Here is a 14,070-nt window from a genome sequence, read left to right as displayed (position 1 = left end):
GCCCTAATAGTTCTTTCCAGATCTTTCTTAAGAGATCAGAGATGAAGAGGTTAACTTGAAGTGTATAAATACAGACAAAATGCTCCCAGGTAGAGTTGGACATGCCAAGTCCCCAGCGCCAGAGCCTGACCCATCCTGAGGAACCCCCTCCCACTCCTGCGGAAGCTACAAGCTAATTAGCCCCTGTGCCCCTCACCCCGGGGCCTTCCAGCACACAAATACCCGCAAAACAGCAGGAACTCTCTCATGTGCCAAACTCGGGGCTTTGTTTTTCACTTATTAGCCCAGGTGAAATCATCCCAGTACCTCCCCAAGGGCTGTCAGGAACCAAAGAAATACTGAGGTTATTTATTCCAAGGAAGCCCTTGTGTCTGATTATCCACAATCCACAGCCTCTGGCTGGAAACTTGGCCTGAGGAGGACTCTGGGGGAAAGGGATGGGGAGACCCAAAAAGTCCAGTCCTTGCCCTCACCCAACCCGGGCAGCCGCCTTCCTTGGAGCCCCTGTCCTCTTGTGAGGCTGCAAGGTGAGGGCAGCGTGAGTGGTGGACACGAGGGCCTGCCCTTCTCTTTGCCCCACTCCTCATTCTCCCTATGCCCTCCCCCTCCCCCTCCCCTCTCCCCTCCCCTCCCCCTCCCCTCTCCCCTCCCCTCCCCCTCCCCTCTCCCCCTCCCCTCCCCCCTCCCCCCGCATTCGGGACACGCCCTCACCCCACAGGGCTCTGGACACCTTGAGCCCAGGGCAGGCTTTTCCAGATGCTTCTCAACAGAAGAAGGGGCAAGGGCCATAAATCGAGTGCAAACCCTCCCTCTGCACCCCTACCCTTTCTCCTGTACTCTCCCCCAGTCCTTCCCATCCCTGAGGTCTCCCCACCATAGACACACACACATAGGCACCGCACACACACAAATCCCCTCTCTGAGTGTTGCCTTATTGGAAGCAAAGTTCTCTTCTCTCCAGGCCTCAAATCCCTGCCTCCTGCTCAGGGTACAGAAATAGGGCTTTTTTTTTCTTGGTGACACCCCTCCCCACTCCTACCCAGGAGGTCAGCACCTTCTGTCACTCATTGCAGGAAGGTGAGGGGTCAGCAGCCCTTACCCTGCTGTCAGCCTGCTGTTTCCCGCCCCCTCTCTGCAGCCTCTCTCTCCTTGGGGGCCCCTGTGGTCCCTCTGCACCACCCTCAGTGTCTCCCTGGAGACCTCCGGGGCACTGGCCTGGCCTTCCTGGCTACTTCCCTCACTGTCTTTGCACTCAGCCCCTGTGGAGTGTGGGAGAAGGTCTTGGGGCTGGAGCTGGAGATCCAATGGCAAGGTTCTGCCCATGGCCTTGGCTATTAAAAGGCTGTGGGACACCCCAGCAAGTCACCTCTCTGGGCCTGGCTTTCCCACTGAAGCTGTCTGTCCTGCCCTGCCTGTCTGCATCTTCTCAGCACACCTCACTGCCCACCCCCCATGGCCCCAACTTTTCCAGGCCCGTAAAACCTGCTCTGCACTGACTGAAACCTTCAGCCCCAGAAACTTATGCTCTTGGTTCATCGGTAAATTCTGATTCCCCACTTCAGAGCCCTCAGTCAGGCTGCTTCAGGTGGCACCCTGCCCTGAACGTGTGGCCTGGACCAGTCCCAACCCCAGGGAAACCTCATTGAATTTCCTAAGTGATAGAAGTGGTAAATGTGTCTTGATATTCATAACAAATCCCTTTCAACTACACCTGAGTTTGTTAATAGGTAACATTTGGAAAATACCTAAGGATGGGGGCTGGTTGCTAGGGGAACCAACTACGTGATTAGAGGGTTGGAACTTTCAGCCCCATCCCCCTGACCTCTGGGGAGGGAAGACGGATTGAAAGTTGAATAAATAGACAATGGTAACTAACATAACATTGTAAAGCAACTATACACCAATAAAAATTAATTTTTAAAAATTACCAGTGGTCAATGATTTAATCAATCATGCCTATGGACTGAAGCCTTCATAAAAACCCAGAGGGCAGGGTTCAGAGAGCTTCTGGGTTGGTGAACACATGGAGATTCGGGGAGAGCAGTGCCTGGAGAAGGCATGGAAGCTCTGCGCCCTTTCTGCATACCTTGTCCTGTGCATCTCTGCGGAGCTCTGTGAGTCTGAGGAAGGTGCAGAGAGTCTGGAGAGTCCTTGGGGACGGGATGGAGGAGAGGTGGATGGGGTGATAGATTCAAAATTTCCCAACCAGCTGGAGAGAATGGGGTCTGCCTGAAGGAAGTGCTCAAAATAGCCCATGGATAAGATGAGCGAGAAGAAATTCTCCTCACCGGGCACCTGCTGAAAATCGCATGTGGGTGAAAGCAGAGAAACTCATTTTGTGAGCATTTCCCCTCTGAGGTGGTGGCAGATGTGATGGGGGGGAAGATTTCTGTCCAGCTGTGCAGAAGCGCTTGTAGAATAGCAAGCCCTTGGAGAATAGGCGAGCAGCAGAGAAGATAAGACGGGTTGTCATCTAGTGTGCCCAGCTTCAGGAGAGAAGATTTCAAACAGTTCCAAGAAGAGTCATGATCCCATGAACTGAGACGCTAAAAGGGAAAATGACTCAGGAGGGTTAGGAGACTGTCAGCAATGAAATCCCAGCTACAGACTCACAAATGAGCCTTCGGAGACATTAAGGAAGCTGAAGAGCCTGGGGAGGCCACAGGGAGCTAGGATTTCAGGTCATTTCTGAGGGTGGAGGGAAGGGCATCCGGCCAAGGGCAGACACACAGGAGGGACCAGCCCGAGAAGGATGTCAGCAGAACACAGAGAGCTGGGGAGGCGGAAGGAAAGCTTTGGCCTGTGCTTGGGGCAGCGGGGGATGCTACCAATGACAGGAAGACCGTGACCCCATCACAGTCCTTCTGGTCCGTCAGAGGGGCTGGGGGACAAAACACAGGAGTGAACAGAACCGAAGTCGTAGGAGAATAACAAAGCCAGAGATGAACCTCAAGGCATTTGACGAGGTCTGTCCCAGATCCTGGAGGACCAGGTGGCAGGATGGCTAAGTGGACTGTAGCGGGTTGGAACATCCAAGCCCATGGAAGGCTGGCGGGTAGGTCCAGGTCTGACAGGTGCAGCAGATTCATCTGAGGGACAGTGAGAAGCCCTCGTCTAGGAAAGGTGGAGAATCTCAGTGCCAGGTACGGTCACCAAAGAGGAGCACGACCACCAATGTACGTCCCCACCAAAGGACGTGAAAAACATAAACTGTTGGCAGAGAGCAGACACCTTACTATGCTTGACTCTTACCACAAGCAGAGACTTAATCACACAGCTCTACCCCCAGAGCTGGGAACAGGGCCTGGCACATAGCAAGTCCTCGATAAATATTTGCCGAATGAATACATGCAAAAGGGACGGGAAGAGAAAAAGAGAGCAGAGAGAGTGTAGGAACCAGCTTTAAAAGCACACAGGCCAGAAAGGAGCATCACAGCACATTCCAGGGGGCACGTGGTCAGCGCCTGCTTTTACAGTAACATCAGGAGGGGAGAGGAGGGTCTTAGTGGGGGGAGCACTTCAGACCCCGCAGCCAACTCCCAGGGGCAGCCTCTCACCTTGTCCCCCACCTGCTCACTGGCGCCCAGGGTGCTCCCCACCGGGGGCTGACTGCTGAGCTGCACACCAGGGAATCGACGTCCCCACAGTGCTCCAGGGCCTGGGGGGATGGGGTGACATGAAGGGCTGGGGGAACCTGGAGATGGCCTGAGGAGGCCTCGTCCTCCCTGAGCAGCCCCGTGCATGGGACATTGAGGCAAAGCTTGCTAATTAGGGGCTTCCCTGGTGGCTCAGTGGTTAAGAATCCATCTGCCAATGCAGGGGACACGGGTTCGAGCCCTGGTCCAGGAAGATCCCACATGCCACGGAGCAACTAAGCCCGTGCGCCACAACTACTGAGCCTGCATTCTAGAGCCCACATGCCACAACTACTGAGCCCACGCGCCTAGAGCCCATGCTCCGCAACAAGAAGCCTGCGCAGCGCAACGAAGAGTGGCCCCCGCTCGCTGCAGCTAGAGAAAGCCCGCATGCAGCAATGAAGACCCAACACAGCCAAAATAAATAAATAAAATAAATAAATTTATTTTAAAAGCTTGCTAATTAGGTACCGTCTCCACCACAAATGGCCACAAGGCTCCTGTGAGAACCAAACTCTCAGTGAAGGTAAGTGCCCTGGACAGGCCCGGGGTAGGCTCTCCAGGGCTGAGCGCCTCAGGGGAGGAAACCCCTCTGGGGGCTGGGGATGGAGAAATCCCTTTAGATCCCTCCTCAACCACAGATCTCCCAGGATGGGTAGGAGTGAGGTCCTCCCATGAACAGGCCCCTTTCCAGAGAGCCGGCCTGAGCAGTGAGGTCCGCCCAGTTAGACTGTGAGCAGTTGTGGTCTCAGACCGCCTTCCAGGGTCTCCAAGCCCCTCTCCTGGTCCCTACCCCTCCCAGGGCTGAGCAGGCAGGGTGTTCTGCACACGCTCCTCCCTGTGTCCTTCCACCCCCGTGGCCCCTTACTGTGGCCACCAGCTCTCCTGGTCTCTGCCTTCCCCTGTGGCACACGGTGCCCGTCACACTCAGCCCCTCCTCCTGCAGCGCTGCCACCGCCAGGTCCATGTTCTGCTGCTTCTGGCTGCTGACCACCACATGGGGCCCATCCTGGGCCAGACGCTGAGCCATGGCGAAGCCGATCCTGCAGTGGAGATGAATGGAACAAAGCCTCAGCTCCTTGCCACTATTCTCCTTCCCCCCCAGCCCTGGAAATCAACAAAGCTGTGCCCTGCTCTATAGCCCTGAGGTCCTTTTGAGCAAGTAAGAGTCCCTGTGAGGGGTCAAGGCTCACAGGGCAATAGGATACTCACCCATCTGTAGGCCCTGTGACCACGGCTACCTGATTGGCCAGGATGCCCTTTTGTTCTATCCCACTGCTGCTCAGCTGCACAGAGAGCCCAGCACGGGGACAGAACAGGCCCCGGGGGACCCAGGCCCTGCATGGCGGCCAGTGACTGGTCTGCTTCCCGCAGAACTCGGCCCTGGGGGAAAGAATCAACTTCATTTATCACTGATGCCATCAGCAAGCATGATGATGATCTACCCCCAGCTCCTCTGGACAGACAAGGCCAGTGGCAGAGAGTGGGGAAGAGTCGGGCCAGTCAGGGTGAATTTCAAAAAGGTGAGCCTCAGGTCAGGGAAACTTTCCTGAAAATTCTCTATTTATAAAAGGGGCAAATTAGAATGTGAGATCCAGAATTAAGTAGACATGATTATTTTCCCATTCATTCCATAAGCAAGCACCGAGCACTTGCAGTGTGTCAGGCACTGGGCAGTAGATGCCGGGACCCCTGGTGAACCGTGGCCCCCAACCTCCACGCATGGAGCTTCCCAGTAGAGTGAGAATGCCAGATACCAAACTAATAATTACACCAATTAACAGTTTTAATGAGCTGCTTATAGTTGAAAAGGTAGAAATCAACGAAACTCTCAGTCAAAGCTGGAGGGAGTATACGCACAACCACTTTGGAAAATGGTTTGGCACTGCCCAGGGGAGTTGAACAAACAGCCCTCTGACTCTGCACTTTCACAACCCAGGAGTGCTGTCACGTGTGCACCATGAGCCTGCACACGAGCGTTCACAGCAACATGCTTTGTAATAGCCTCAAACTGGAACCAAGCCCAAATGTCCATTAATGGTAGAATAGATAGACAAATTGGGTTGCACGTATATAATGGAATACTATGCAGCAATGAAAATTAGTGAACTGAAGCTACACTGAACAACATAAATGAATCTAAAAAATGATATCATTGAGGGAAAGGAGGCAGACACAAAATAATCCTTTATTATGTGATACCACATACACGAGTTTCAAAAGCAGGCAAAACCCTTCTATGTTGTTTAAGAATGCAAACAGGTGATAAAGCTGCAGAGAAAAGCAAGGCAGTGATTATCACAAAAGTCAGGAGAGTGGAAATTCCTAGGGTAAAATAGGGGGGACAACTGGGGAGTGGCAAACCGAGGGGTTTCTGCGGTGCTGGCTGTGTTCCATTGTATGACTACATGATGTCCACTAAGATATGTGTGTCTTGGGGGAGGGATAAATTAGGAATTGGGGGTTAACAGACATACACTACTATATACAACATAGATCAACGACAAGGACCTACTGTATAGCATAGGGAACTATATTCAATGTATTGTAATAACCTATAATGGGGACTCCCCTGGTGGCCCAGTGGTTAAGACTCTGCACTTCCACTGCAGGGGGCGTGGGTTCGATCCCTGGTCAGGGAATCCCTCATGCGGATCCCGCATTGTTCCACATGCCTCACAGTGTAGCCAAAAAAAAAAAGAAAAACCTGTAACGGAAAAGAAACTGAAAAAGAATACATATATATCTATATGTGCATACACATATAGATATATATATAACTGAATCACTTTGCTGTACACCTGAAACATTGCAAATCAGCTATACTTCAATAAAAAAGTTTTAAATTAAAAAATAAATTAAAATTTTCAAAAAGAATATACCTCCACAAGAAAAAAAAAAGATATGTGTGTCTTGCATATATATATGTATATACATACATATATACTTTTTATGTATTTGTTATATTTCACAATCAAAATGTTTAAAAAGTAAAGATTATCTGCTCACGGTAAATTTTTAAATTCAAGCGGTTCAAAACTAGTTCAAAAACTAAGTCTCCCAGTTCTCTTCTTGGAGGCAAACTTCCCAGTGTCTCAAACACTTTCTCAGAGATGTTCTGTGCAAAGGGCTTTGTTTGAAACAACACGCTTTTGTGTATAAAGGCTCAATCCACAAAGGTTTTCCTGGGAGCATCCTGCCAGGTGGTGGAGGAAGCAGAGGCTCAGCGGGCTCCTTGAGGGCAGCGCCACTTGCTCCCTCTCTGGGGCCCCAGAGCCTTGCCGGGCCTGAGTGCAGGGGTGCTCGTCAGGCCAGTACATTACAGGGGTGCACAGCTGATTCTGCTTAGGCTGGGAGAATCATCACTAGGGAGGCTGCAGATAAACAGGACCTGGAAGGTGAAGGGAGGTCTGATGGGGGAAGCAGCGGGATAGGTGGTCTGTGCTCTAGTCCAGGGCACAGACTGAGAGGAGGAGCAGGGGGGTGTGAATGCCCACGGTGCTTGGGAGAGAGCAGGGCCACCTCTGTGCCTGGGGAGCAGAGAATGGAGGACTCCTGGCTGCAAAAGCTGAGTGGTTCCGAACGCCTGCATGATGACTCCTCCAGGCTGTGCTGAAGTGAAGCTCTCTGAAGTGCAGCTGTGAAGAGCCCAGGCAGCCAAAGGAGCCCCAGGCCAGGCTGCTGTGCGGAGACCCACGCCCCCAGCACACCCTTGGGAAGGGAAGAGGTGTGCCACCCTAGCTATGCGCAGGTGTGAAGGCAGGATGAAGACTGGCATGGGAGACTCAGAGATGAAGACATTTCCCTGTGAACTGCAAATACATCAGGGATGCTTGCCTAGGGGACCCTCTTTCCGCCCAACCCCAAATTTCCCAGCTCCAGGTCAGTGTGAGCCCAGAGGCTCCTGCCTCCCCTGTGGTGAGATTCCTGTTCGCTTGCTGGAGAGCCCTGCCCCTTCTTGAACCTAGCAATCTGATTAGCTTCCTGCCAAGGGAGGTGGGGAAGGCATGGATGGAGCAAAGGACTGTTGAGGATACTCAGGGACTTGGGGTGTACTTTTTGGGCAGGGCAGTGCCAGGGAGCTGAAGAGAGGCAGGCTCTGGCCGCTCTGGGCCCAGGGGCCAATGGACATGCCCTTTCAGTAGGCTCTGGTGTGGGCTGACTCTGTCCACAGATCTTCATCAGTTCCAGACCTGCTCTGGCCACTCCATCACAAAGGGACTCTGGTTACTAAGCAACCCCTGCCGTACCTACTGCATCTCCCCTCGTTCCTTAGCAACCCTTGCATAACCCAGTTCCCTGGAGTTAGGTGTTGGTATCTATACACGATAAGAGAATGGGTGCTGCTCAGGAATTGTGAAGAAATTTCAGATTAAATATCAGTCTGTATCAGTGTCATAGTGTCATAATGAAGGTGACCAAATGCTCTGCTTTGAGAGGGACAGCCTTTGTTTTCAGTTTATGTCTCTTCTGGTACCCTATTTCCAAAAACACCCTTTGCAGGTCCTACATCTCCTTGCTTTTTTATCTCAGCTACTTTCACTCTGTTTTGCTCTCTCTCTCTCATGCTCTCTCTCTCCTCTGCAAGGTCATATTTACAGGCTTTTATTCAGAGGGATGAGGGATTTCAACTCCTGATGGTTTTACCTTTCTTAAACAGGACACCAGATTCTAAACACTATTCTGACCCCCAGGGGACTCCTCTCCCCCTAGCTGTGAGCACAGATTAACCCCATCAAGTGTCGGAGGAATCAGTCTCCTTGGCTGGGAGGGCAGCAGGAAAAAGAGGACTTGCATTTTGTCGGGACAGGACATCCCCTGCTGGAAGGCTGGAGTTATAGCACCTCTGAGAAGCTGTTCCCATCTCTCAGCAAGCCGGCGGCCTACAACACTTCTTGCTGTAAGGTGGTTTGCCGGAAAGCTGCCCTACTTGTAAGGAAAAGCAGATCCAGGCTATTGCAGGTGAAGTGCGGAGAGACTGGTCAGGCCTCATCTATCTCTTTTGGTTCCCCTTCCTGTTCAAGTCCCCCTAGACCAGGGCCTGAGATTGAATGGCTTCCAAAGGCCCAGGCTCTGGCACCCTCTCCCCTCATTCTCACTCATCTTTACTCTGAAGCAGTCAGCTGGGCCAGAGTTGAATGCAGGTCCTGGGAGCTTGGAGTGGCCTCTGAACCTGGCACTGCCCACTCTGATTCCCCTTTCCATGCTGGTCAATTCAGATGCCCAAATGTGGAAGATGGGAAGTCAAATGGACACACCTCAACCTAGTCCCAATGTTGAGGTAGATGGCCTTCTCTTATCTCTTGGGTCCAAAGAGATAAGAGAATGGTAAAGGAAAGAAAACAAAGACTAGGGAGAGACGTACAGTCATTAGAAACATCGAAAATCAGGAAAGAGAGGGAATTCCCTTGTGGTCCAGTGGTTAGGACTCCGTGCTTTCACTGCTGAGGACCTGGATTCAATCCCTGGTCAAGGAACTAAGATCCTGCAAGCCACACAGGAGATGTCAACAGAAGCTGCGTGATCTTGGGTGTCTGTTCCCCCCTCTGGCTCCATTGGCACCTTGGTAAGAAAAGTTGAGCTAGGTGATCCTAAGGGCTCTGATAGTCCCATGAGCTTTTTTATGACAATCAGAGAAGAAATCAAGACTGAGGTGCAGGGACTTCCCTGGTGGTCCAGTGGTTAAGACTCTAAGCTCCCAATGCAGGGGGCCAGGTTCGATCCCTGGTTGGGGAACTAGATCCCGCATGCACGCCACAACTAAGAGTCCATATGCTGCAACTAAGAAGCCCACGTGCTGCAACTAAAGATCCTGCATGTTGCAACGAAGAATCCCATGTGCCACAACTAAGACCCAGTGCAGCCTAAAAAAAAAAAAAAAAAGATTGAGCTGCAGACAGAGCCCGGGAGAAAGAAGCACCAGCACGAAAAGTAAAAAGGAGTGAAGGTGGGCAGTTCCGACATCACGAACCCCAACCTGGGCACAGCATCCCTGCCCTTAGGTGGCGTCAGCTCAGCCTCACCTGGCTGTGCTCCGGTCTGTCCTGAGCGCTGGTCAGGGGCCCCTCTGCCGTGGAGTCTGCAGCTGAGTGCAAGAATGTGAGTAGGCAGCAGGCTGGGTTTCAGGCACTGCTGTTTCTATCTGAAAAACTCAAGGATTCATGGACTTTACAGTCCTAGAATTAAGAAAGTTGGAGGTGAGAAAAGGCCTCCCACACACAGCTGGTGAGGAAGCCTCGGGAGGGGGAAAGTGTAGGAAGTACTTGTCTGAGTGAAATTCTGCAGAATACTGCACAGACCACTTACCAATGACCCAGTCCTGCCGGTCCAGCTGTCCCCAGACTCTCACACACAACAGAAACGGACAGACCCATGGGTCCAAGCAGGCTCCAGACCCCACACTGGGCAGGGGCTGGAGGGGAGTGAATGAAAGGACGGGCAGCCTATAGGCTCAGCTGGCTGGGGACGCAGAGCTGAGTACAAAGTCAGCACCAAAAAGAGACCATAGACCTCAGTCCTAAAGCCAGTGATGCCACCCTTCCCTGCTATATCGGGCCCCTGGCACCATACAGGGTTAATGGCTGCAGAGCTGCAGGTGCCCGCTACCCAAGCTGTCACCTGGGTCCAAATATTTGATGAGCACCTGCTTCATGCTAAGCACTGTGTTAAGTACTGAGAATATCAAAACACTGAAGGCATAGTCCCTACCCTCAATAAACTTACAGTCTATTAGAGGAATCAAATTAATGCAGTGCAGAGCACTACATGTCAAATGGAAGGAGGCTTGAGACTCAACCTCAAATCCAAGGAAAGCATAGGATAAGCCACATAGAGATGCCTGTGGGATTTTTCAGAGGAGGTACCCAGGCAACTGGATAAATCGTTCTGGCACTCCAGAGAGCAAGTTAGTAATCAGAAGAATGATTTGCAAACTATGGATCATAGGTAGAAGCAGCCTCATAACATGGATGAGATATCCCAAGAAAGTGAATAATGTGGAAAGAGAGGACAGCCAAAACTGGAAATGTGGTTGCCAGCCTCTGAGATGGTCTCTGGGACCCCTGTGGGCTGGCGTTCACTACCTTGTATAGTCCCCTCCCACATCATGCCCGGCTTGGCAGAAGTCATGGTATGTCACTTCTGAGATTAGGATATATAAAACTGAGCATTCCGTCTTGGGCCCTCGCTGTTTCTTTCTTTCCCTCTCGGATTAGTCCTGGCTGCCATGTGGTGAGCAGCCCTATATGGCAAGACCCACGTGGCAAGGAACTGAGGGCTGCCAAAAACCACATGGCTTGGAAGCAAACGTCTCAGCCCGAGTTTTGAGATGACCACAGCCCCAGCTGGGAGCTTAACTACAGCCTCACCAGACACCTTGAGCCAGATCCCCCAGCTACACTTCTCTCATTCCTGACTCTCAGAACCTGTGAGATAATAAATTTTCAAGCTGCTAAATGTTAGGGTAATTTGTTATGCAGTAACAGATAACTAATACAGGAACCTTGGAGAAATTTAGCTCATTGAAGAGATAGAGCAGAAAATCCTAAAATATAATATTTTTGAAAATAATATAGTCACAGTTAAAACAGTGTTGTATTGATACTTGAACAAACAAATCAAAGGAACAGAAGGGAAGGTCCAGAAAGAGATACAAACACACTTGAGAATTTAACATGTGATAAAGGTGGCATTTTGAATCAGAGAGAAAAAAGATACATGTATCAATAAATGATGTTGAGACAACTGGGTAGCTCTCTGGGGAAAAAGAAATTAAATTAAATCTGTGCCTTTCACACCACACACCAAAATACATTTCAGATGTATCAAAGATTTAAATATAAAAAATGAGACCATAAATACAAAAAATTACAGGAATTCTTTTTGCTTCTGCATGGAAAAAAAAACTACCTAAGCCAAGCCAAAAGAAAAGTACAACTTAGGGCTTCCTTGGTGGCGCAGTGGTTAAGAATCCGCCTGCCAATTCAGGGGACACGGGTTCAAGCCCTGGTCCGGGAAGATCTCACATGCTGCAGAGCAACTAAGCCCGTGCGCCACAACTACTGAGCCTGCTCTCTAGAGCCCGTGAGCCACAACTATTGAGCCCGCGTGCCTAGAGCCTGAGCTCTGCAACAAGAGAAGCCACCGCAATGAGAAGCCCGCGCACCTCAACGAAGAGTAGCCCCCACTCACCGCAACTAGAGAAAGCCCGTGCACAGCAACAAAGACCCAACGCAGACAAAGATTTTTTAAAAATTAAATAAATAAATTTTAAAAAAAGAAAAGTACAATTTATATAAAGTTCTAGAATAGACGAAACTAATATATGGTGGTAGAAATCAGACCAATGGTTGTCTGAGTGTAGGGGCACAAGGGAACTTTCTAGGGTGATGGAAATGTTCTGTATCTCAATTGGGATGGTGGATACACAGATATAGACATTGGACAAAATCCTAGGGACTGTACACTTAAATTGTGTGCATTTTATTTTATCGACAGTATACTTCAGTAGAGTTGATTTGCAAGAAAGAAAGAGGGAATTCCCTGGTGGTCCAGTGTCTAAGACTCCTCATTTCACTGCCCAAAGCATGGGTTCAATCCCTGTTCAGGGAAATAAGATCCCACAAGCCGTGCCGCATGGCAGAAAGAAACGGGGAGTGGGGGGGAGGGAGGGAAGAAAGAAAGAATAAAAGAAAAGAAAAGAAAGAAAAAACGAAATGAGGGCAAACACCAGTAGGTCTGAGTTTTTTAAAAAGCAAGATTTCTCCATGAGACTTGTTAGTCCTGGGTCCTGACCTACACCCAATCCCTTTCCTCTCTAGTGGTGACCCTTCCCCAGCTTCTCCTGGGCATAGATGATTCAAAGCTGATTTCCTACAGAATGGGAGACTCTCTTCACAGAGTTGAGGTCTATATGAAACACAGCATCACTTTGCTTTGGTCTCTATACCAGGTTGAAGCATCCTCCAATCTTTGTTTCTGGGATGGTGCTGTCGACTGAATGTCTGTGTGTCCCACCCCCCAAAAAAATTCATATGTTGAAACCTTAACCCCAATGTGATGGTATTTGGAGGTGGGACATTTGGGAGATGCTTAGGTCATGAGGGTGGAACCCTCATAAATGGGATTAGCACCCTTATAAGAGAGACTCTAGAGAGGTCCCTCACCCCTTCCTCCATGAGGACACAGTGAGAAGACAACAATCTATGGACAGGGAAGAAGGCCCTCACCAGGCACTGTTTCTGCCATCACTGTGATCTTGGACTTCCCAGCCTCCAGAACTATGAGAAATAAATGTTTGTTGTTTAAGTCATCTAGACTACGGTATTTTTGCTATAGCAGCCCAAGCAGACTAAGACAAGTTGGTCAGCTGGTTTAGTAGTTAGTTGATTTGTTGTTGGAAGGTTGGTTGGTTCACAAATTGCAGAGATGATAAAAGCAAGAGAGATTTTTCTATGGGCAAAATCTGAAAGAGAAGGAAAAGAAGGGGGGAAAAAAACCTTAAAAAGAAGAAAAGAAGGACTTCCCTGGTGGTGCAGTGGTTGAGAATCCACCTGCCAATGCAGGGGACACGGGTTCGAGCCCTGGTCCAGGAAGATCCCACATGCCTCGGAACAACTAAGCCCATGGGCCACGACTACTGAAGCCCACACACCCTAGAGCCCAAGCGCTGCAACTACTGAAGCCCGCGTGCTCTAGGGCCCGCGTGTTGCAACTGCTGAGCCCAAGTACTGCAACTACTGAAGCCCGCGCACCTATAGCCCGTGCTCTGCAACAAGAGAAGCGACCTCAATGAGAAGTCTGCGCACCGCAACAAAGAGTAGCCCCCACTCACTGCAGCTAGAGAAAGCCCATGCACAGCAACGAGGACCCAACGCAGCCCAAAATAATTTTTAAAAAAAAGAAGAAGAAAAGAAAACCCAAAGGAAAGAAAGAAAAAACCTAAAGGTCTGTACATCTGAGGAGGATATTGACCATGGTGAAATTTCTTAAGACAAAAGTGAGAAAAAGAAGAATTGGGGAAAGTGGCATATATACATTCCCCTGATGGGGAAGAAAAGGGATTATGGAGAAGAAAGTTCTGGAGTGACCTTTTACCGCCTCAAGAAAACCCCCTCAGTAGCCAAGGCCTTTGGTAGCCATGGGGTAATGTAGAAACAGGGACCTGCTGGAGCCCAGAAGCACAGGACATAGTACCAGTCTCATGGTGACTACAGAAGAGTTATGCAACCTAATGCCAAAGGCTACATCTTGTGAAAGCTTATATGTATTTAAAAGCAAAAATTCCGATTGCAACATTTTATAACCTCCCTCCAATTCATTCCCTGCTCATCCCTTTCACCACAACATCTCACAACCTTGACAAGCTGCAAGGCATTTATCAGGAGAAGAGTGAGTTTGCCAACATTTCTTTGCCCCAATATCCTCCTCTCAGAGC

At 50.1% G+C, this 14,070-nt stretch overlaps 1 protein-coding gene across 1 annotated transcript in view; it reads right to left on the bottom strand.

The window, feature by feature from the left end:
• Positions 1-5,041, bottom strand: part of LOC132360128 (dehydrogenase/reductase SDR family member 2, mitochondrial-like) — a 60,532-nt gene extending 55,491 nt beyond the window's left edge. Inside the window, 3 exon segments of the mRNA XM_059915214.1 lie at positions 3,624-3,658; positions 4,504-4,678; positions 4,848-5,041. Of these exon segments, the coding sequence (XP_059771197.1) occupies positions 3,624-3,658; positions 4,504-4,678; positions 4,848-5,041 (404 nt within the window).
• Positions 5,042-14,070: the final 9,029 nt, after the last annotated feature.

The sequence above is a fragment of the Balaenoptera ricei genome, chromosome 2 (assembly GCF_028023285.1).
Source record: "Balaenoptera ricei isolate mBalRic1 chromosome 2, mBalRic1.hap2, whole genome shotgun sequence".
Classification (NCBI taxonomy): Eukaryota; Metazoa; Chordata; class Mammalia; order Artiodactyla; family Balaenopteridae; genus Balaenoptera; species Balaenoptera ricei.
The sequence above is the reverse complement of the archived record's forward strand: the minus strand, read 5'-3'. Positions and strand labels throughout refer to the sequence as shown.